Source organism: Oncorhynchus keta, chromosome 14, assembly GCF_023373465.1.
Source record: "Oncorhynchus keta strain PuntledgeMale-10-30-2019 chromosome 14, Oket_V2, whole genome shotgun sequence".
In the NCBI taxonomy this organism is placed as follows: domain Eukaryota; kingdom Metazoa; phylum Chordata; class Actinopteri; order Salmoniformes; family Salmonidae; genus Oncorhynchus; species Oncorhynchus keta.
In genome coordinates this window covers 14,399,467-14,424,690 of record NC_068434.1, presented here as the reverse complement: position 1 = coordinate 14,424,690, position 25,224 = coordinate 14,399,467, and the positions used below count along the sequence as shown (strand labels likewise).

At 45.6% G+C, this 25,224-nt stretch overlaps 1 protein-coding gene across 1 annotated transcript in view; it reads left to right on the top strand.

Annotated features, from left to right (window-relative positions):
• LOC118394018 (adhesion G-protein coupled receptor V1) overlaps positions 1–25,224 on the top strand; it is a 285,170-nt gene that overhangs the window by 37,010 nt on the left and 222,936 nt on the right. The window contains 22 exon segments of the mRNA XM_052461147.1: positions 1,251–1,355; positions 1,679–1,792; positions 2,000–2,568; positions 2,765–3,035; positions 4,209–4,538; positions 7,709–7,885; positions 9,123–9,346; positions 12,009–12,135; positions 12,461–12,646; positions 13,026–13,206; positions 13,427–13,590; positions 13,742–13,787; positions 13,790–13,864; positions 14,016–14,276; positions 15,549–15,675; positions 16,571–16,788; positions 17,009–17,743; positions 20,520–20,893; positions 22,410–22,586; positions 23,105–23,285; positions 23,718–23,911; positions 24,950–25,079. Of these exon segments, the coding sequence (XP_052317107.1) occupies positions 1,251–1,355; positions 1,679–1,792; positions 2,000–2,568; positions 2,765–3,035; positions 4,209–4,538; positions 7,709–7,885; positions 9,123–9,346; positions 12,009–12,135; positions 12,461–12,646; positions 13,026–13,206; positions 13,427–13,590; positions 13,742–13,787; positions 13,790–13,864; positions 14,016–14,276; positions 15,549–15,675; positions 16,571–16,788; positions 17,009–17,743; positions 20,520–20,893; positions 22,410–22,586; positions 23,105–23,285; positions 23,718–23,911; positions 24,950–25,079 (4,966 nt within the window).

Here is a 25,224-nt window from a genome sequence, read left to right as displayed (position 1 = left end):
ACTGTGCATTTTTGGCAGTTCTTACTTTCGCCACTTAGAGGGCGATGGGCCGATTTCTGGTGTTCAACAGTTGTTGACTGTTTTTGTGCTTGCCAGTTAGCTGGATGTTCTCAGCTGTTAGCAGCCAATGGCTAGCAGTTCTCAGCTGTTAGCAGCCAATGGCTAGCAGTTCTCAGCTATTAGCAGCCAATGGCTAGCAGTTCTCAGCTTCTTACTGACGATAAAAACAGATGATTGCCATCATTTTAATTACTGAATTATTTAATGTAACAAATCAAACATTAAACTTCGTAAACAATTCATGGTCATTCATGTTAACATTGGGGCGGCAGGTGGCCTAGTGGTTAGAGGGTTGGGACAGTAACCGAAAGGTTGCTAGATCGAATCCCTGAGCTGACGAGGTAAAAATGTGTCGTTCTGCCCCTGAACAAGGCAGTTAGCTTTGTTAACCCAGTTAACACCCTAGGCTGTCATTGTAAATAATAATTTGTTCTTAACTGCCTTGCTTAGATAAATAAAGGTTCAAAAAAATCTACTCATATGCGCGGTTGCCTGATTATTGAAAGGGACTGGCGGCTATTTGAGACTGAGTTTAATTGTTTTACAGTAGTTTAAATTTGTCTCACTCTGCAGTCTTGTTTGTTATTATCACAGAGAATTTGAGAGCACGTAGGGGGTATAATTTGGCTACCGAATACAGTACGTACCATGTTAGATGTTTTGAGAGGGAAGGCTTTGTCACTGTCAGGATAAGGAAATTAGGTTTAGGACAAGGGTGCGGTGGGTCAGGAGTGGGTCAGGAGTGGGGGTGAAATGCAACAGAGCAGATCCATGCAGATGGTTGTGCAGAAGGGTTCAGGGGTTGCCAGGGGCAGCACAACCACAATGGCAGCAGTTTGCTCCCAGGATTAACTTGTCAGTGGCAGTTTTGGGGGTTACTATGGTAACCATGTATTGGGGCTTGCCTTGCGCTCCCCTTGGGGTCTTATTTGGGATCTTCTTTGAAAACCATTATGATTTTGAACCATGTTTTTTTGTTTAGTTTCTCCAGTCTGAGTTAATATGCTCATCGTGTGGTCAATGAAACTTGTCGTCTTGTGGAGAGGAACTAATTCAATTCATAATCACTGAAGACTTTGTGTGAAACATAAACAAACTTACTAAAGCTGCCTCATCCTGAATACTGGGACTGCATTTGATTCAACAGGACTTTGACTTATACCCCCTCTTCGTCTTTCTCTCTCCTCCAGACTAAACAGATCGTCGTGGATGAGCCTAGAGGGAGGAGCCAGTATGTGCCTCTCAGCCTGGTCAGAGAGAAGGGGACGTATGGGACAGTGACGGTCAACTTTGAGGTGAGTTCACTGTAACTGACCCCTGTTTGACCTCCTTCATTAGGCCGTTTTCATTTTAGTGTGGATGTCTATCTGCTACCCGGTCTACTTATGCCAACCTCACATGCATAAGGACACACACACACACACACACACACACACACACACACACACACACACACACACACACACACACACACACACACACACACACACACACACACACACACACACACACACACACACACACACACACACACACACACACACACACACACCTCTTTCAGGTAAACTTATTCCAGAACTGTCATTATGGCATTATGTTGTGTTTTGTACACGGTCAGATCTCTGGAGGCCCTAACTCTGCCCTGGAGGACCTCAGTCCAGACCAGGGGAACATCACCATCCCACCTGGACGGGCTATGGTGGTCTTCAGCCTCCTCATCCAGGATGACCAGGTACCCTGTCCTCTTTCCTCCTTTCACATGTTATCACACCTTTCACCAGACAACTCCACATCAAACACATGGATCATCTGAAGCTTTCTTTTGCTGGCTAAGTAAACCAGGAGTTACTAAACCATTGAGATAACACTATCTATTTACTGTATATATTTCTATATGGTAACATATCACTAAACCTTTTTTTCCTGTCATCTCTCTCAGATCCCTGAGGATGACGAGGTGTTCACAGTAAAGCTGACTGGCGTAGCAGGCGGGGCACTCCTCAACCCCAACGGCAGCAGTGTAGAGCTGAAGATCCGCCGTAACGACAGCCCCTTGCGCTTCTCCCTGTCTCTGGTGGCCGTGGCCGAGAACGCCGGGGTCATCTCCCTGACCGTGACCCGTGGCAGCCTGGCTGACCACAGCCGTCTGGTGGGCTCCGACGACACAGAGGTCTCTGTAGATTACGTGGTCGTCAGTGGCGAAGGGGCGGGCAGCGCCACACCGACGGTGGATTTTGTGGACCTGCAGACGGTGCACAGGGTGACGTTTCCCCCGCGGGTCTACGAGGTGCCACTGCTCTTCAGAGTCAACGATGACAAGGTGCCGGAGATCGCAGAGTCGTTCCAAGTGGTGCTGCTGGAGGATACTGTGAGAGGAGACGCCGTGCTGATCCCTCCCAAAGCCATCCTGGTCACCATCGAACCCAATGATAAGCCACACGGGGTCCTGTCAATCAGCAGCAGCCTTCTCACTCAGCCAATCAGTATCAATGAGGATGTGACGGACAGGTGGGTTGAACTACAGTCAGCAGGAGAATCTCATTGGATCAGGTTGAAGTGTTACACACAATTATCCCATTTTATTTTACATGCATGGGAAAAAAATGTACAGTGACATTTTTACATAATAGTTTCCAAACACATTGACACTCAAGTGTTTCCGTCTGTGCTATTTTCACAACCCCACCCCCTCTCATTCCAAAAGATTTGATGGTATCTCCATTGTGAGGAACGGTGGGAACTATGGCGACGTCTCCGTCAACTGGACCATCAGTCGGAACTCCAGTGACCGCTCGCCCGTGTCAGATGACCTGAGCCCAGAAAGGGGCATGTTGCGGTTCAGGGCGGGCCAGATGAGTACGGCCCTGCTGTTGAACATCACAGCAGACAAGCTTCCAGAGGAGGCAGACGCCTTCGTCCTCCGACTGCTGCCGGACACTGTGCAGGGAGGGGCCGAGGTGGACGAGCCTATGGAGGTCAGTCTGGCCAATCACACTACAACTATAGATTCGGATTCTACTGCTTTTGATTGATTGATTGATTGGTCCAAAAGTATGGTTCTATCATTTCAGTTTCTCTTCTAATACTAGAGTTTGATGATTTGTTTTGTATACATCCAAAGGTTTTTCTAGTATTTCTTAATCAGATTTAATATTCCTTTCTGTCATGTTGTTAATGCTGGTGTTTTGTGTAGCTCCGTGTTGGCTTTTTTGGTTATTTGCCATGCCAGATAGACAGTTTGAGAAAGTTGCTTGTCTGGGAGCTTAGTGCCATGTCTAGCACAGGGCAGTGGCTGGCTGAGAGAGAGAGAGACAGAGAGGGAGGGAGGGAGGGAGAAAGAGGGAGCAGGTCTACTACCTATGCCCTGCTGGGGAGGGTTGCAGGGGAGGGCTGCACTTCTGGAAAACACATCGGCAGAGCCGTCCCCTACCCTCTGAAGGATGTGGTCATTTGTGCGTGCGCGCCTGTGTGTGTGTGTGTGTGGCACTGTAATGTCTTTGTCACAGCTTCCCATCTTAGCTATGTGTGAAAGGAATGGCTACATCTAAACCTTGTTTATGTTTAAATACATTAGAACACACACACACACAGTGATTGGACTCTCAGCGTGTGGTATCTGCTGTCCGTATGTGTTTAGGGAATTCATTCAGAAGTGCTTGTAAGCATTAGAAGGGAACTCTTGTAGTTAATCACTGTATATGTCAAGTTGATATACTGTAAATGATTTAGCACACAGTTCTAAATGCTGCAACACAGTCCTGGACAAATGACTACAGTAAGTCCTAGTAAAAAAGCTAATGAAAACTATTTCAGCCCATTTAATTAAAGAGGAGGCATCTCTAAAATTATCCCAGGGCTCCTTTTTATAACAAGGAGTCTGATGCTTTCTCCTCTCCTCTCCTCTCCTCTCCTCTCCTCTCCTCTCCTCTCCTCTCCTCTCCTCTCCTCTCCTCTCCTCTCCTCTCCTCTCCTCTCCTCTCCTCTCCTCTCCTCTCCTCTCCTCTCTTCTCTTCTCTTCTCTTCTCTTCTCTTCTCCTCTCCTCACTCCTTTCTCTCCTCTCCTTCCTATCCTCTTCTTCCTCTCCTCACTCCTTCCTTTCCTCACTCCTTCCTTTCCTCTCTCCTTCCTCTCCTCCCTCCTTCCACAGATGGTGTTTTACATCCAGGACAGTGATGATGTGTACGGCCTGTTCCTCTTCCACCCCGAGAAGACCCAGACCATCCAGAGTCGACTCGACAGCCGCTTCCTGTCCCTCAGCTTTCTGCGGGAGGGGGGTACCCTGGGGGAGGTGGCCCTGTCCCTCACCGCCCTCTACATCCCTGCTGGGCCCGCGGACCCTGGGCTGGCCCGGGACAGGGTGCTGAACGCTAGCCGCTCTACTATCGTGCTGTTCTCTCAGGGCCAGGACCAGGCCAGACTCACCCTGCCTATCCGCAACGACGCCTTCCTGCAAAACGGAGCCCACTTCCTTATCCAGGTGGGGTGAGAGGTCACAGATCAGACCTAGGATAACTATACTTTTAACTATTCTTTGTGAAACATTTTTTTCAAGTCAGGGCACAAATAGTTACTTTGGAGATTAATACAGATATTTGAATACAGATGTCAGGAAGTGACGACTTTTCAGAAACTATTGGCTGCCTTCAACTAATGGCAAAGCTGTATCTCAAATCAAATTGTATTTGTCACATGCGCCGAATACAAATAGTCTAGACCTTCACCATGAAATGCTTACTTACAAGCCCTTTCCCACCAATGCATTTTTAATATTTACAAAAATAAACTAAAGTATACATTTTTTTAAAGTAACACATAGAATAACAATAACGAGGCTATATACAGGGGGTACCGGTACCGAGTCAATGTGCAGGGGTACAGGTTAGTTGAGGTAATTGAGGTAATATGTACATGTAGCAGTGGTGGAAAAAGTACCCAATTGTCATACTTGAGTAAAAGTAAAGATACCTTAAACTTAATAGAAAATGACTCAAGTAAAAGTGAAAGTCACCCAGTAAAATTCTACTTCAGTAAAAGTCTAAAAGTATTTGGTTTTAAATATACATCAAAATAAGTATCAAAAGTAAATGTAATTGCTAAAATATACTTTAGTATCAAAAGTAAAAGTATAAATAATTTCAAATTCCTTGTATTAGGCAAACCAGACCGCACCATTTTCTTGTTTTTTAAATATTTTACGGATCGACTGGGGCACACTGCAACCCTCAGACATAAAGCCTGTATTTAGTGTCTGCAGTAGGAACAACCAGTCATGTTCTCTTGATAATTGTGTGAATTAGACCATTTTCCTGTCCTGCTAACGAGTAATTTTGTCTGTCATTGAAAATGTATGGAGTAAAAAGTACATAATTTTCTTTAGGAATGTAGTGAAGTAAAAGTATAAAGTTGTCAAAAATATAAATAGTAAAGTACAGATACCACAAAAAAACTACTGAAGTAGTACTTTCAAGTATTTTTACTTAAGTACTTTACATCACTGACATGTAGGTAGGGGTACTGCTTGTTTAAGATAGAAATAGAATGACTAGAGCACACACCATCTCCTGTTCTATTCCAATCTATCTGACAGTCATATTTGATCTACACAAAACATATACATTTGAACATTCTGTGTCGATTCTCCTGAATGTCCATTTCCCCAGGTGTACATAATCAAGTCAAACCACTTAACCAGTGCTATTTTGTACAGATAAGTTTAAATAAGGTGCAACTACTGTGTCTTTTTCAACCACTGAAAAGGTTGAAAACGGCAATTAATTTTATGATACCTGAAAATACTGCAGAGTAATTCAAAGCCAGTTGTAAACAGCAGGTTGGGATGCTAAAATAATTTTGAACTGCTTTGTCCATCTGAGGGTGAATGTTCTTGTTTCAAACACACACTATACCATCTTTAAAGGGACAGTTTACTCAGAATGCAAACTAACAGGATTTTCCACTGACCTTTGCTGTAGTTGATTTAAGAAGGTCGTTTTGGGGTATTTAGTTTCCTTTCAACACGTAATAGGCATATTTTGTTACTGTTGGTTTTCTCAGTAACATATAACATTAAACTGTTCTTGTGTCTGCGTTAATATATTTGTTAGTCATTTTGAAGCTGCAAAAGTGGTCTACTCTCATGTTGATGTGATTCATGTATTTAATTCTAGATTATAGGCAATATTAAGATTCTTATCCAGGATCAAATCAAATCAAATCAAATGTATTTATATAGCCCTTCAGCTGATATCTCAAAGTGCTGTACCGAAACCCAGCCTAAAAACCCAAACAGCAAGCAATGCAGGTGTAGAAGCACGGTGGCTAGGAAAAACTCCCTAGAAAGGCCAAAACCTAGGAAGAAACCTAGAGAGGAACCAGGCTATGTGGGGTGGCCAGTCCTCTTCTGGCTGTGCCGGGTGGAGATTATAACAGAACATGGCCAAGATGTTCAAATGTTCATAAATGACCAGTATGGTCGAATAATAATAAGGCAGAACAGTTGAAACTGGAGCAGCAGCACGGCCAGGTGGACTGGGGACAGCAAGGAGTCATCATGTCAGGTAGTCCTGGGGCATGGTCCTAGGGCTCAGGTCCTCCGAGAGAGAGAAAGAAAGAGAGAAGGAGAGAATTAGAGAACGCACACTTAGATTCACACAGGACACCGAATAGGACAGGACAGCCATCAAATAAATGTTTTTGTTCTCAAATAACTTGCATGTGTTCAAATACCTTCAAATCTTATTTGTTTATGAAGTGTGACCAAATATTATTTGTTTTTGAATATCAATGACATTTTTGTCTTTTTAGTTGAAACTCTTTCTAAACTATATTTGACGAGTATTTTGAAAGAATACAGCTGTTTTGTGCTGTCACGGACAGCAACACTGTTTGGTCAAATACTGATCTAATCATTGAAGCACTTTCACAGGGAGCTGGAGACACAAGTCTTACATGGGAGGTTTCATATACAGTAGATTAGAAGATCCATTTTGTTCAAATGTGAGAAGACATTAACTTAGCTCACGTGTACTGCTGTATGCTAATGCTATTGGAAAGTTGTCAGCTACTCCAGCTCTGGGAAATGTTGGTTGGTTCTTGGTTTAGTCAAGCTTGTCCAGAGACACGGTCCCTCATTTGCATGTGTGAGTGCCTTGGACCTGAGAACTGTGGTCGGGCCCTTTGCCAGGGGATCTGTCCAACAGTCCAAACAAATAGCCCTCATTAAGCAACACACAAAAACTAACACTAAATTGAAGTACCTCCTTCATATTCAATGGGTCCCAAACTGCTTTCCCACACAAATACACACACTTACACACACACACACACACACACACACACACACACACACACACACACACACACACACACACACACACACACACACACACACACACACACACACACACACACACACACACACACACACACACACACACACACACACACACACACACACACGCCTCTACTTATATACCGCCCATATGAGAGTCATGGAGGCTGTATTTTATTTTCTCCTTTCTTAAAGACATTTTTAACATTGTTTCATTTTCCATTTGGCTAACAGAATGTTACATACTGGTATTAATGTTGAGTCATGTATTTCTGATGAAGATTTGTGCTTAATGATCATTGCTGTCTCTCTCTCAGCTGGACCATGTGGACCTGGTCAGTATCAGCCCTCCGATCCCGTCTGTGAGTCCTCGCTTCAAAGGGGCGGTCAACCTCACCCTCACAGTCACCCCTGACATCGCAAATGGGGAGATCGGCTTTACCAGTAACACTACGGTGGTGGTGTATGAGCCAGAGGACACCAACACTAGCATGGTATGCTAACCTTCTGTCTGCATCAATGAAACACAGGTTAACATGCTAACCTTCTGTCTGCATCAATGGAACACTGGTTAACATGCTAACCCTCTGTCTACATCAATGGAACACAGGTTAACATGCTAACCTTCTGTCTACATCAATGGAACACAAGTTAACATGCTAACCCTCTGTCTGCATCAATGGAACACAAGTTAACATGCTAACCCTCTGTCTACATCAATGGAACACAAGTTAACATGCTAACCCTCTGTCTACATCAATGGAACACAAGTTAACATGCTAACCCTCTGTCTACATCAATGGAACACAGGTTAACATTCTAACCTACTGTCTACATCAATGGAACACAAGTTAACATGCTAACCCTCTGTCTGCATCAATGGAACACAAGTTAACATGCTAACCCTCTGTCTACATCAATGGAACACAAGTTAACATGCTAACCCTCTGTCTACATCAATGGAACACAGGTTAACATTCTAACCTACTGTCTACATCAATGGAACACAAGTTAACATGCTAACCCTCTGTCTACATCAATGGAACACAGGTTAACATGCTAACCCTCTGTCTACATCAATGGAACACAAGTTAACATGCTAACCCTCTGTCTACATCAATGGAACACTGGTTAACATGCTAACCCTCTGTCTACATCAATGGAACACAAGTTAACATGCTAACCCTCTGTCTACATCAATGGAACACTGGTTAACATGCTAACCCTCTGTCTACATCAATGGAACACAAGTTAACATGCTAACCCTCTGTCTACATCAATGGAACACAGGTTAACATGCTAACCCTCTGTATACATCAATGGAACACAGGTTAACATTCTAACCTACTGTCTACATCAATGGAACACAGGTTAACATGCTAACCCTCTGTCTACATCAATGGAACACAAGTTAACATGCTAACCCTCTGTCTACATCAATGGAACACAAGTTAACATGCTAACCCTCTGTCTGCATCAATGGAACACAAGTTAACATGCTAACCCTCTGTCTACATCAATGGAACACAGGTTAACATGCTAACCCTCTGTCTGCATCAATTTTGCGCTTCTGCGATGGCAATTTTTTGGGCAAAATCAGCAATTCCCCTCATATAACGCTAAAGTCTTTGAAATGGAAAGATTATTGCTTCTTGTCATGAGTCAGTTCGTTCAAGTCTCTAATATGAATGCTGATGGTTGAGGGTTAAGATATTCTGCCTCTTGTTACAGGTGACCCTCAGCCTGAGGCGGGATGGGACAGATGGACAGGCTGTGGTATTCTGGAGCCTTCGACCAATCGGAGACAACCCGGCTGACGTCACCCCTGACGACCTGAAACCCCTGAGCGGCTCAGCAGTGTTCCTGACTGGACAGAGTGACGCGGTCATCAACGTCACCATCATGGCCGACAACATCCCAGAGGTCAACGAGACCCTTCTCCTCACCCTGGACAGGTACTGCATTGCAACCCTGAGGAGCTTTGGTTGGCCAACATATTTTTATTCAGTTAATCAGTGGCAATGTGACTTCATAAGTGCCTGTGTCTGACTATGCTCTGTTTAGGTACCACACACCACACACCATTCCTACCTGGGGTTTGATTTAGTAGATTACTGGCCACTATTTTATTTTTATTTTACCTTTATTTAACCAGGCAAGTCAGTTGAGAACACATTCTTATTTTCAATGACGGTGGGTTAACTGTTCAGGGGCAGAACGACAGATTTGTACCTTGTCAGCTCGGGGGTTTGAACTCGCAACCTTCCGGTTACTAGTCCAACGCTCTAACCACTAGGCTACCCTGCCGCCCCAGTTAATTTACTGAACAATACAAGGCTGTGCTTAAAATTCTAACAAAAAATCAATAGTCTATTCTAAGAATTGCTAATGCGAGCAGTGAGACCAGGGCTTTTAAGGAGAGCTCATCCCTTACCCTTACCCTACCTCACCCCTACACTTACCCCTTCCCCTACCTCACCCCTACTCTTGCCCTTGCCCTTTCCCCTACCCCTCCCCTACCCCTACCATACCCCTACTTCACCCCTACATCTACCTTTACCCCTTACCCTACCTCACCCCTATCCTTACCCTTACCCCTACCCCTACCCTTGCCCTTTCTCCTACACTCACCCCTACCTCTACCCCTACCCCTTCCCTTACCCCTTTCCCTTACCCCAATCCCTGTCTGTCATCTGTTATCCATGACCTTGTCTCTCTCTCTCCCTCCCTCCCACCCCTATCCTGCAGAGTGGAGACTGCGCGCTTTGTAGTGTACTTTGTGTAAGTGGAGAGGGGAGTGAGTCTGGACCCTTTGTGTGCTGTGAATCAGAACTTTCTCTGGGAAAAAGGGACCACTTTAAGATTTCTGTGACCTTTGGTTGATGGGAGACAGGGTTGTTGTGGTGGTTGTTGTGGGAAGAGAGGGTGTGATGAATAAGGAGGGATCTTCTTTGTGTTGCACCTAATTTAACCATTCTTCCTGTAAAGAGATCAGTGTTTGTATGCATGCTGCACGTTGCCTGCAAGGGATTGTTTGGAATGCTTTACACACAGGCTTCCTGCTGTGTGAGAGAGAGGCTTGGGGGGCCACTGAGTGACAATGTTATTCAGAGCAGTCACAATAACAGGCCTCTCTGGTCATTACTGAACATGACACAATATAAGGAATTACTCGATGACAATACCTGGTGCAAGCTTTGAAGTGCATGTCCCCTACTTTGATTTTGTCACTCATTGTTGTTTTACACACACTCTTCGATGGTTTTAAAAGTACACTGCAACCCCATGCCCCTGGTGTACGGTGCATTCGGGAAGTATTCAGACCGCTTGACTTTTCCACATTTTGTTACGTTACAGCCTTATTCTAAAATGTTTTTCCTCATCAATATACACACAATACCCCATAATGAGAAAGCGAAAACAGTTTTTTTTCTCGAATTTTTCAAATATATTAAAAATAAAAACAGAAATACCTTATTTACATAAATATTTAGACCCCTTGCTATGAGACTCGAAATTGAGCTCAGATGCATCCTGTTTCCATTGATAATCCTTGAGATGTCTCTTGATTGGAGCCCACCTGTGGTAAATTCAATTGACTGGACATGATTTGGAAAGGCACACAATAGTCTATATAAGGTCCCACAGTTGACAGACATGTCAGAGCAAAAACCAAGCCATGAGGTCGAAGGAATTGTTGTAGAGCTCCGAGAAGACAGGATTGTGTTGAAGCACAGATCTGGGGAGGGTATCAAAAAATGACTGCAGCATTGAAGGTCCCCAAGAACACAGTGGCTTCCATCATTCTTAAATGGAAGAAGTTTGGAACCACCAAGACTCTTCCTAGAGCTGGCCACGCAGCCAAACTGAGCAATCGGGGGAGAAGGACCTTGGTCAGGGAGGTGACCAAGAACCCGATGGTCACTCTGACAGAGCTCCAGAGTTCCTCTGTGGAGATGGGAGAATCTTCCAGGAGGACAACCATCTCTGCAGCACTCTACCAATCAGGCCTATATGGTAGAGTGTCCAGGCGGAAGACACTCCTCAGTAAAAGGCACATGACAGCCCGCTTCGAGTTTACCAAAAGGCACCTATACGACTCTCAGACCACGAGAAACAAGATTCTCTGGTCTGATGAAACCAAGATTGAACTCTTTGGCTTGAATGCCAAGCGTCACATCTGCAGGAAACCTGGCACCATCCCTACAGTGAAGCATGGTGGCGGCAGCATCATGCTGTGATTATGTTTTTCAGCGGCAGGGAGACTAGTCAGGATTGATGGAAAGATGAACTGAGAAAAGTACAGAGATATATTTATTCAAAACCTACTCCAGAGCGCTCAGGACCTTAGACTGGGGAGAAGAATGGGAGAAACTCCCCAAATACAGGTGTGCCAAACTTGTAGCGTCATACCCAAGAAGACTCGAGTCTGTAATCGCTGCCAAAGGGGCTTCAACAAAGTACTAAGTAAAGGGTCTGAAAACTTATGTTAATGTGATATTTCAGTCTTGTTTTTTTTTACAAAAAAGTAAAGGGGTCTGAATACTTTCCGAATGCACTGTAGAGGCCTGTGAGTTCCTTCGTAGTCTAGATACTGAGTTCCCCTCTGTGTTGCAGGACTAACGTTGAGAACCAGATCCTGAAACCTGGCTTCACCCGGCGAGAGATTGTCATCGTGGAGAACGACGACCCAGGTGGAGTCTTTGAGTTCTCCTCCTTCTCCAGAGGACCCTGGTACACTAACGTACGTCTGACACACACACTTAGATATCATGGTTGTTGATGCTCATCTGTTTCATCCACTGGACTGCATGTTGAAATGACCAACCCGGTCATTTTTGCGAAAGACCATGGCCCCAATGCATCTCAGAATAGAAGTGCTGATCTATAACCAGTTTAGCCTTTTATATCATAATGAATAAGAGGCAGGACCCGATCCTAAATCAGAACTCCTACTCTGAGACTTTTTCTAAATATGGTTAAATCAATGGCTAACCTACATCAAAAACAGCAACACTTCTGACCCATAGTTTGTCCCTTTTTTCTGCCCTGTGACCTTTGCCCTGTAGGAGGGTGAGGCGGTGGAGCTGAGTGTGATCCGGACCAAGGGGCAGCTACTCAAACAGCTTGTGCAGTACGCCCTCATACCCTCGGGCTACACAGAGTTCTACGGCGCTAGCGGTGTCCTGGAGTTCAAGCCCGGGGAGAGGGAGGTGCTGGTAGCACTGGTGGCACGGCCTGACGAGGTCCCTGAGGTACAGCTACACTGCTGTCTGGTATCATATATGGCATCATGTATGGCATCATGAATGGCATGGACACCTCTTCCTGACAGTTAGGGTGTCACTGGTCTTACAGTTTCCAGTTTGAATTGCCTTTGAAATTCAACATCAGTTGTTTTGTTACGATAGTTAACAGTATACAGGTATGTGTTTGAGTGTAGAGCACGGTGGGCAGATTACAGTAAGACAGTCCTGTTATTGTGTGTGTGTGTGTGTGTGTGTGTGTGTGTGTGTGTGTGTGTGTGTGTGTGTGTGTGTGTGTGTGTGTGTGTGTGTGTGTGTGTGTGTGTGTGTGTGTGTGTGCGTGCGTGCGTGTGTGCGTGCGTGTGCGTGTGCGTGTGTGTGCGTGTAGCTGGATGAGACATTCTCGATGGTACTCAGCAGCTACAGCACTCCAGCCAGTCGCCTTGGCAACCACCGAGAGGTCAACATCACGGTGCGCAGGAACGACGACCCCTTCGGGGTCATCGAGTTCATCCGTTCTGGACTGGCAGAGGCCATCAACGAGAGCAAAGGCTCCCAGTCTCACTCAGGTACAATGGAGCAGTGGAGGAACAGTGACTACCAACTATACAACACTTTAGGACTATGTAGTATAACAAAAGAAATGTAACAGGAAAACAGTTGTGATCCATATTTTAAGTCATTTTAATTATTTAAAATGAGGATGCAGTAGAGAGATGATAAATGAACTAATAGGATTGAGTGTATTGTATTGTGAACAGTGTGTTATGTTGTGGGTCTGCTTGGCAGTGGCCTATCCCGTGGTGAGGAACAGGGGTCACTTCGGGAAGGTGTCAGTGTCCTGGGTCCTAGAGCCCCACATGTCTGCTGACGTCAGCCCCGTACAGGGATACATTGTGTTTGCTGAGGGGGAGTATTTGAAAAACCTCACCCTCTTCTCTGTACCTGATGAGGTAAAGCTGTAGTTGGTCAGATACCGTTGTGTTTGAGAATCAGGTCTCCTTGACATAATATATTGTGTGATTTATGTCAATAGAGTTTCATGATTTGGATGGTACTGTATCTTTTCTACACAATAGTGACAGTGTCTTCTTTCCCCATAAGATCCCAGAGGCAATGGAGAATTTCACCATCACTCTCCTCAATGCGACAGGGGAGCAAGACTTGGGAACATACTCGACGCCAGCTTGCACATAAACAAAAACGATAACCCAATTTACTTTGCAGGTGAGGATCAAGTTCAGCTGTGTATCGCCAGACATAAAGTGAATATGTCAAGTGACATATTTTTATTCCAAGTGACATTGTTTTTATGTCAAGTGACATAGTTTGTCAGTTGACATAAGGTGACATAACACTCTGTCTCTCTGTCCTTCAGAGCCTGTGGTTGTCAGGCTTCAGGAGGGGGGCGTGGCTAACTTGACAGTTTTGAGGGCTGGTCCGGCTGACTTTGTTGCCACGGTGATGTATCGCGTGGACTATGGCGAGGCGTCACCTCGTGACTTGGCCCCGCTGAGTAACAACACTGTGCTGGTGTTTGGCGTGGGACAATGGATGAAGAACATCTATGTAGTCGTGGAGGAGGACGACATACCTGAGACCGAAGAAACATTCTATATTATTCTCTACAACACTACAGGTGTGGAAGGCTGACACGCTTTCTTTGCACTGAAACAGACAAGATATTTCTCCTGACCTCGTGATCTGAACAGGAAAAACTCTGAGCCCTAGTTTTAGCCAATAGCTAAAATCTAGAATGTTGCCTGGTCTGGTCAGGTCACATGACCAAGAAAACCCCCTGGCCATTCTTATGTTTGATAACGTTCTATTCAATTACATTCTATACAATTACTCAATCTAATTTATACTCTCAATACAAAGCACAAAGTTACATGGGTCAAGTCATTTTGGAGGCAGCTGTAGTACGAATCAACCAGCCTCATTGCGTTGACTGTATTTCCATGTTTAGTAGCCAGTCTCTTTGACAGTTCTTTCTGTACATTGGTGAGTAACTGGGTTGATTAGCATTGACTCTGGTGACTCTGAAATGCCCTCATAATCCCAGGTTTTTGGGAAACAGACAGGGATGAAAGGCTGTGTGGGAACTTAATTACTGAACTCAGACTCACTCTGCAAGCTGCAGCACACAGCCAGCCCACTACTCGACCTGTCTGGATGGCTGTATACGCATGGACCACTTTGATAGAGAATACGTGTTGACTCACTCTGCTCCACTCCAAGCCTTAGTTTATAAGAGGGCTCTTATGTTTTTGTTGTTGTGGCGGACATCTGCACGCAGAACCCTGACCCTCTCTGCTGGGGTGGTTACCGTGTGCTATGTTAATGAGAGCACTCTTTCCTTTACGTTATGATATTTAGCATGACAATTACAATGTGCCTATTTCAAAGCAACCTGGTCTCTGCCTCTCTCTGTATTCCTTATAAAAAGCGGAACCACATGCTGAGGACAGACTTTAAAGAGGTTATTTTAAAGAAGACATTTTCGCGTCGTTTTCTTTTACCAACGTGTTATAAAACTAAATAAATGAAGATGTTACGTTCAAACAAGAACATCATATTATTTTGACTGACTTGAAGGACATTAAATGTTTCTCTCTTGTTCAGTCATTTGTTATTTAATAAAAACAGAGGGACATATTTTTAACATTGTAGATGTATTCAGTGACTGCGTGCTTTGAAAGCGGTTGTGAAAATATCTGACCTTGACACCCAGCAACTAACTGTGTAATTTCACATTGTGACCTGTGTGTGTGTGTGTGTGTGTGTGTGTGTGTGTGTGTGTGTGTGTGTGTGTGTGTGTGTGTGTGTGTGTGTGTGTGTGTGTGTGTGTGTGTGTGTGTGTGTGTGTGTGTGTGTGTGTGTGTGTGTGTGTATGTGTGTGTGGGTACAGGTGATGCTGTTGTGTATAGGGGTGACACAGCAACAGTGGTGATTGAGGCCAATGATGAGGCCAATGGAATATTCTCCCTGGAATCGACAGAGAGGCCTGTAAAAGAGGGCAAGACCAACAACTTCTAGTAAGGAAGCCCAGCCTTATTACATCATACACCTGTCCTTGATGCTGAGCAATTTGTGTTTTTTGAGGTCAGTTTGGTTTCTGTTAAAATCACAGTTTTCGATTTCGGGTTTCAAAAATAGTTCAGAACATTAAATGTAAATGCATTATGTGGGTTGAATGCTGTAACAACACAGACTTAAACAATCATTAAGTCCCATGATGGTAGTGACTGCCCATTACTGCTTATAAACCATCATTTATTCACATTACTTTAATTGAATAAAATAGTTAAGTTATTGTGTATATTACATTAGTTTTATTTGATGACTTTATTATTTCATCTCATCACTATAGAGCTGCTGCCTATGCTGTCTGACAAAATCACTATTTTAGTAGTTCTTCAAAGTAAATAAGGCATACTTTTATGACTGCTGAATACCAACTATCCATTACTTAGATCATGTATTTTCAGATAGAGATACCTCACGAAGCAACTGCTCTCTATCCCTCTCAATCGCACATTCTCTGTATCTTCCTCTCTGTGTCTGCACGCCTGTAGTTAATTACCGCATTTTCTGTGCTAAACTATGTCTAATATTTTAGCCTGTTGGAAACTACAACTCCCCACTAGATCGAACAGTTTGGGCTTGATCTGATTTGTCTCTAGAGAAACCAAACTAAATAGAATTCAAATAATTGAACCGATGTCAGTCAATTAGTTGTTTAAAAAAACAAAAAATTAGACATTTCTGTTAATCTCTCAGAACTAGATCTAACCAAACTTCTTGAGTTGATGATCCTAGCAACTGCTGTAATAATTGAATCCGGGACTGTGTCAGTTTGGGTCCTTGGGGGCCGTAGTGTCTGTGGCACTCTTCTCTCTCAGTCCCTCATGCAGTCCTGTCATCTCCTAGTGTTATCAGGGCCAGGGGACACTTTGGCAACGTGACGGTGTTCTGGCGCCTTTATGCCAATGACACTGCCCTGGAGCCTGGTCATGAGTTCATCAACACCTCTGGCTCCATCACCTTCACCACGGGAGAGGAGACCAAGCCCATTGTCCTGCAGGCCATCTCAGACCAGCTCCCGGAGTTCAACGAGTTCTACGTCCTCAGACTCATCAACATCTCAGGTAGGGGAGGTGAGGGATGAGGCAGGTATGCTCCAGGTGAGGTATGTGGAAGCAAAGCTGAAGTATCTTCTTGACTGGAACATCATTATCTGAGATTGCTACCCATGTTCTCTCAGTTGAAATGGGATGGTATGGGTTAGTCCTGAATTACTCTGTGTCACATTACACATATTGTTGACATTAAAGCATTAACCATTTCCTTTCCGGTGATATTTCATAGGTGGTTACCCTGGCGAGGGCGGCCGATTGGCTACTACATCCCTTAACGCATCTGTCCTGATACCCTTAAACGATGACCCCTTTGGAGTGTTCGCCATAGCTGATGACAATCTGGACCAGGAAGTGGCTGAGGACGTCCTGTCAGAACTGGACATGTCTGATGTCACTTTCTTCAACATACTGCGGCAGCAGGGCACCTTCGGGGATGTGCGGGTTGCCTGGGAGATCGTATCCGACCGGTTCCCTCTCGGCCTCCCTCCTATGCAGGACCTCCTTCTCAGCGCCTTCTTCCCCAAGGAGGTGGAGCTCAGGCCCCACTCCAGGAGGCACCACTCAGGCACCGACGCCTGGCTCTTCTCGGGCCGCCAGGGAGCTTACGGCACCATCAGCCCAGAGGACGGGCCTGGCAACCTGGCTAACTTCACCTTCTCGGCCTGGCTGATTCCCAGGCTGGACACCAACGGCTTCATCGTGTCTAAGGGTAACAGTAACAGGACTTTGTACTATGGGGTGAAGGTCCAGACTAATGAGTCTCATGTGAGCGTGATGCTGTACTACACAGCCCTGGGGGCCAACTACACCCAGGTGGCCCGGACCACGGCAGAGAGGTTTGTGGAGGACAACGTGTGGCTCCATGTGGTGATCACGGCGGGTGATGGGATGATTGAGTTCTTCCTGGATGGGAACCTCATGCCCGGAGGGGTCAAGAGTCTAAAAGGAGAGGCCATCACTGACGGTGAGTCCCAAGAATGAAATTATCTCTTGAAGACAGGAGTCCTAATACTTATTAAGACAGGATCTTATGGGAGTGTCTTGTTTACTGTAGGAGTTACAAACTGAACCGGGCTTCTACTCCACTAGCAAGAGTTCAATCCTCTTCCTGTAGCTATGACAACCACCTCAGTCCTATAAAGGGCATATTATGTATCTGATTCTGCATAGTTCAATTATTTGAGTTAACGATAATAAAGGTATAGCTGTTAATTAAAGATGTCCAAAATGAAAGTTTGAAAGGATTGTTATAGTTGTGTTATTGTATAGGCCTAACCTAGACCCCTGACAACAGTAACCTTCATGAAGCTTCTCCACTGAGCTTCTTCACTCTCAGCAGACAGAGACCTCACCATACTGTACAAATGTCTCCTTTGATGTCAATGTCTTCATCAATCTGACGTCACTGGTGGTCTGTGAGTGAGCGCTGTGGGACCCTGCTCGTCTCCTCACTCTCTTGGCCCACATCTGGTCAGGGAAGCTCTAGTTAAAACCCCACTATGCATTCTTCCTCTCCCATTCCTCCTCTCACATTACTCCACTCCCATTCCTCCTCTCCCATTCCTCCTCTCCCATTCCTCCTCTCCCATTCCTCCTCTCCCATTCCTCCTCTCCCCTTCCTCCTTTCCCATTCCTCCTCTCCCATTCCTCCTCTCCCATTCCTCCTCTCCCATTCCTCCTTTCCCATTTCTCCTCTCCCATTCCTCCTCTCCCATTCCTCCTCTCCCATTCCTCCTTTCCCATTCCTCCTCTCCCATTCCTCCTCTCTCATTCCTCCTCTCCCATTACTCAGCTCCCATTCCCCCTCTCCCATTCCTCCTCTTCCATTCCTCCTCTTCCATTCCTCCTCTCCCATTCCTCCTCTCCCATTCCTCCTCTCCCATTCCTCCTCTCTCATTCCTCCTCTCCCATTACTCAGCTCCCATTCCTCCTCTTCCATTCCTCCTCTCCCATTCCTCCTCTCCCATTACTCTGCTCCCATTCCTCCTCTTCCATTCCTCCTCTCCCATTCCTCCTCTCCCATTCCTCCTCTCCCATTCCTCCTCTCCCATTACTCCTCTCCCATTCCTCCTCTCCCATTACTCTGCTCCCATTCCTCCTCTCCCATTCCTCCTCTCCCATTCCTCCTCTCCCATTCCTCAGCTCCCATTACTCCTCTCCCATTCCTCCTCTCCCATTACTCTGCTCCCATTCCTCCTCTTCCATTCCTCCTCTCCCATTCCTCCTCTCCCATTCCTCCTCTGCCATTCCTCCTCTCCCATTACTCAGCTCCCATTACTCCTCTCCCATTCCTCCTCTCCCATTCCTCCTCTCCCATTACTCAGCTCCCATTACTCAGCTCCCATTCCTCCGCTCCCATTCCTCCGCTCCCATTCCTCCTCTCCCATTCCTCCTCTCCCATTCCTCCTCTTCCATTCCTCCTCTTCCATTCCTCCTCTCCCATTCCTCCTCTCTCCTTCCTCCTCTCCCATTACTCCTCTCCCATTCCTCCTCTCTCCTTCCTCCTCTCCCATTACTCCTCTCCCATTCCTCCTCTCCCATTACTCCTCTCCCATTACTCCTTTCCCATTACTCCTTTCCCATTCCTCCTCTCCCATTCCTCCGCTCCCATTCCTCCTCTCCCATTCCTCCTCTCCCAATTCCTCCTCTCCCATTCCTCCTCTCTCCTTCCTCCTCTCCCATTCCTCCTCTCCCATTCCTCCTCTCCCATTCCTCCTCTCCCATTACTCTGCTCCCATTCCTCCTCTTCCATTCCTCCTCTCCCATTCCTCCTCTCCCATTCCTCCTCTCCCATTCCTCAGCTCCCATTACTCCTCTCCCATTCCTCCTCTCCCATTCCTCCTCTCTCCTTCCTCCTCTCCCATTCCTCCTCTCCCATTCCTCCTCTCCCATTCCTCCTCTCCCATTTCTCCTCTCCCATTCCTCCTCTCCCATTCCTCCTCTCTCCTTCCTCCTCTCCCATTCCTCCTCTCCCATTCCTCCTACATTTACATTTACATTTAAGTCATTTAGCAGACGCTCTTATCCAGAGCGACTTACACCCATCCTCCTCTCCCATTCCTCCTCTCCCATTCCTCCTCTCCCATTCCTCCTCTCCCATTCCTCCTCTCCCATTCCTCCTCTCTCCTTCCTCCTCTCCCATTCCTCCTCTCCCATTCCTCCTCTCCCATTCCTCCTCTCCTCCCTCCTCTCCCATTCCTCCTTTCCCATTCCTCCTCTCCTATCGTTTGGACTTACAGAGACTCAGCAATGCTTGACAGAGACCATTATTACATTGCAAAAGATGAAAGCAGGCTGCAGTTTTCAATCAAACAATGTGCTTTCTGTAGCCCCCCCCCCCAACCCCACGATGGGACTGTCTGTTTCAATGGCTCTTCTTGGGTTAACTTCAATCAAATGGATATACATGTAAACAACAGACACATTCCATACTGTCAGTCCAAACAGTGTTCTGCTGCTTTTTCTGAGAGCTTTGTCCGTGGTCACCGTGGAGAGCTTCCTCTATTTGTAATTTTTTTGCTGTTGCAATGCTCGCTGGTGGTCTGTGTGTGTGTGTGTGTGTGTGTGTGAGGGTGGGGGGCACTGTAGCATTAATGAATCATTCTGGAATGGATACACTGTACAATACATGCTTGTCAGCTACTCTGTAGACAAAAAGCTTTTTTTTTGACAGCAGCATGATCACCTACTGCTTGATGTTTTTTCTGAGTGTATTCTTCTACCTCCTGTGTGTGTTGCAGGTTCAGCTCCTGTGCGGATCGGCTCGGACCCCTACGGAGAGGAGCGTTACACGGGCCTCCTGCAGGATCTGCGTCTCTACCACAGCAGACTGAAACGCTCAGAGATCCACGAGCTCCACGTGCAGCCCGCCAAGACGGACCTGAGGAACATCTCTGGCTACCTGCAGTACAGGCAGGACGAGAGGCAGAAGGCCTTTGTGGTGACGGTGCGGGACGACAAGGAGGAGGAGGGGGAGGAGGTGTTCTACTTGCAGCTGGTGGCGACCCACGGGGGGGCGCGCCTCCCCCTCCCCCGCCCCACCGCCACTCTACGGGTGATGAAGAGTGACAACGCCAACGGCTTCTTTGGCTTCACCGGCACCTGCATACCAGACGTAAGACACACACACACACACAAACACACACACACAAACACACACACACACACACAGGTTGCATTAGCTTTCAGAAATCTGCATTTTCAAAACGCAGAACCATTTCACCTGGGTCTTATACTGAAAGTCAACAGTGTTTTTTTCTTCAATAGAGTGATCAGGGGCGAGCTACTAGTTTTTCTTCACACAAAATACATTAGTGCAACACATTCGGCAGAAAGTACAATGCTATTTGGCTGGCAGCCACCCATGCATTAACTTACATTAGCTCACAAGTACATTAACTTACAATGAAAAATTAAGGTATTTTTTCGCAAAAACTATGCACGGCCATCACATGTATAATATTTATCATAGAAAGAATGTAGCCAGCTACATTTCCTGATGTTTTGCTTCTTGCATTTTAACCTGCTGCCAAAGGAAAAACTACTCCGGATGAAAGTACCAGAGAAAAGTAGCCTACACATCAGTCAGAGCGCTGTCTGGTGATCCAATGAGGAGAGCAAAGATATTTCATCCTGATGGTGAAGTGCAAAGATATTTCATCCTGATGGTGAAGTGCAACTGAAGCACAAAATTATTCCTTTTACATTCATGATTTCGTTAGAACCCTGATTGAAGCCGAGCAGAATTTACAATCTTTTTTTTATTTTTAGATCTGCTTTTTTTTTTTCAACGCAGCAATATATTTATTTTGCGTTTTATCTTTCCTTTTATGCATGAAAAGTGCAGAATCCTGCATTAACACGACCCTGATACATACACACGCACGCATACAGTATCTTACCTGCTTTACAACTAAGGCAGTCATTCGTACAGCTCTGAATCTGACTGACACATCAGCTAAATGATGTAAGAAAAACAGCACACTGGAGAACAGCACATTATTGTCACATTCTCTGACTAGCTTTGAGCCATGTACCCTGAGAATATGGATATTTGGTTACCTAGAAAGACATGTAATTGAAGCCAGTGGTTTGTGTGTCCTCGTGCATATTTAACCAGTGTTCACGCCTGGGTGGAGGAAGTGTGCGCTCAGCCCTTTAGAGAGACAGGACACATGGCATCTCTGATGGCTCCTCTCAGGTAGAGCAAAAGGTGATAGACCAGCCATGGGCATTCCCATGGAAGTAGAGTCCCAGTAGCAGAACAGGTGGTAGACCAGGGGATGGCATTCCATCAGAACAAGGGTCCCTCTAATTCTGCATGGGGACAAAGGGACTCAGAGGCATGTGTGGCTATCGGGTGTCTCTTTGCAAATCACATCATGACTCTGCAGGAATTAGAGGAGGGCTGTCCATGAAAGAGCAAAGGTCCATTTTTGGAATGAGTCGTGTCAGTCTTGAATTGATAACAAGTTTGTGATATCTTGTCAGAGTTTGTCATCAAATGAAAGTTTGTTTACAATTTTGATGTGACAATATGTTTTAAAATGTCACAATGTCGGGTTGGTTTAGGGAGCATCATTAACAACCAGGCTCTGTGCCTGTCTTCTCTGTCCTTCCTCTATGGCCAGACGACAGAGGAAGGCTCCACCATCTCCTGTGTTATTGAGCGGATGCGCGGGGTTCTGGACCGCGTCTATGTGAACTACACGGTCACTCAGCTTCACTCAGACAGCCAGGCTCTGGCACACCAGGACTTTACCAAGGCCAGCGGCTCGGTGCTCTTCCTTCCTGGTCAGCGCTCTGAGGTGTGGAGGAACAACCAGAGTCTCTCACACACACATACACACACACACACACACACACACACACACACACACACACACACACACACACACACACACACACACACACACACACACACACACACACACACACACACACACACACACACACTGTACATACACTCACACACACTGTACATACACTCACACATGCACACAAACACACTGAAAGGTCAGACAAACAAGTCAGGAGAAATGTTTTACCATTCATCTACATTTCTGACTATATTTCATCCCAGAAAACTACTTTCATCCACTCAGTAGTGTTGGTAACTTCTAGCCCCACCTAGTGGCTGAGAGGAATATGTTGTTCTGGTCAACGGTGCTTGCTAATGATTAGGCTTAGCTACAAATCCACTACAGACACTAAAGCCTGCAAACAAATACATTATGAATATCTACACATATCTACGCAGTTAATTTTAGATTGAAATCTTCACTATCTCTCATGTGTTATGACATCATCTCCCTGCGACTCCCAGGTCCTGAACCTGCTGGTGTTGAATGATGACACCCCTGAGTTCGCAGAGTCCTTCCAGGTCACTCTGGTGTCAGCAGAGTCAGGCGATGGGAAGCCAGGCTCCACCCCCACCAGTGGATCCAGCATCAATCCTGACAACTCAGCTACCAGGGTCACCGTCATGGCCAGCGACCATCCCTATGGTGCAGGGAGAGACACACAAACACACACACCCCTGTGCCACCCCAGTAGAACCTCAAACTGATTTTCACATCAAACTGCCTAATGCCAATTCTCATCCAGAGTACCTGAATCAAGAACTGCAGATATCTGTAAAAACACATAGTTGACAAACACAAGACGTTTTGCTTATAATCTGTTGGAAATAGGTTCAGTTTGTGGCATAATGTAAAAACACTGTATCAAACTGCTGTTGGTGCAAGTCAATCATCAACTGTTGATATACATTTGTCACAGACACAGTTAGATCACTCATAGTTGTGGATGTTCCCACGTTATGAATGTATCAGTAATATGTCATGTATTGATCCCCTCGCTGATCATCTCTGACCAGGCTTATTGTTCTATGAAGCTAGATGAGCAGCTGTTGTGAGTACTGGTTCCCTCTCTCCCAGGTCTGCTCCAGTTCCAGCCGAGCCTGCCGGCTGAGGGCATAATCCCCCCGGCAACAGAGCCTGCCCACGTCACGGTCAACGAGGACGATGGCGAGGTTCGCCTGCTGGTGGCCAGGGCCCAAGGCCTCCTGGGAAGAGTCATAGTCGGCTACAGGACCTCACCGTTTACCGCCGCCAGCCCCGAGGACTATGAGGTCATTTCCTGCCATCCTTGTACTGTAGATCAGCATCTCAGACAGACACAGGGATGGATGGTCACTTGACCATTTAAAAAAAAAACTCCTAATACAAGAATGATGCATGATTTATGATTTAGGAATGTGTGTTTAGATATGATTTTACCCGTAAGAACGTCCTATTCGATCCGTATACTTGGCTATCTGCTGCGCTTTTATTTTGAAAAGATTAAGAGAATAATAAGGCATACCCTACATAATGGTTGAGTCACTAGAATAACTCGTTTGATGGCTGTTTGATAGGTTGTCACTAGACTAACTCCTTTGATGGCTGTTTGATAGGTTGTCACTAGACTAACTCCTTTGATGGCTGTTTGATAGGGTGTCACTAGACTAACTCCTTTGATGGCTGTTTGATAGGGTGTCACTAGACTAACTCCTTTGATGGCTGTTTGATAGGTTGTCACTAGACTAACTCCTTTGATGGCTGTTTGATAGGGTGTCACTAGACTAACTCCTTTGATGGTTGTTTGATAGGTTGTCACTAGACTAACTCCTTTGATGGCTGTTTGATAGGGTGTCACTAGACTAACTCCTTTGATGGTTGTCACTAGACTAACTCCTTTGATGGCTGTTTGATAGGTTGTCACTAGACTAACTCCTTTGATGGCTGTTTGATAGGTTGTCACTAGACTAACTCCTTTGATGGCTGTTTGATAGGTTGTCACTAGACTAACTCCTTTGATGGCTGTTTGATAGGTTGTCACTAGACTAACTCCTTTGATGGCTGTTTGATAGGTTGTCACTAGACTAACTCCTTTGATGGTTGTTTGATAGGTTGTCACTAGACTAACTCCTTTGATGGCTGTTTGATAGGGTGTCACTAGACTAACTCCTTTGATGGTTGTCACTAGACTAACTCCTTTGATGGCTGTTTGATAGGTTGTCACTAGACTAACTCCTTTGATGGCTGTTTGATAGTGAGCTTGTGCTAACTCCAAGCTAACCCCTTGTTCCCTACCTACTCTGCCTGCATTTGTTCCATGGCCCATACAGGACTCAGATGGCATGCTAGACTTCTTGCCAGGAGAACGCTTCAAGTACATCAGTGTGGTCGTCATAGACAACCCCGTCCCTGAGTTGGACAAGGTGTTCAGAGTGGAGCTCTACAACCCTGACGGAGGAGGTAAAACAGACCCCATTGATTGATTGATTGTCCAATTGGTGATGATCTTCTTACCACCTCTTCTCTTGTTTCTGATCATTGTAAATAGTCCACCTTCCTATCCTGTAATCATATCTGTCAGTGTTTCCCACCCCTGAAATCCTGC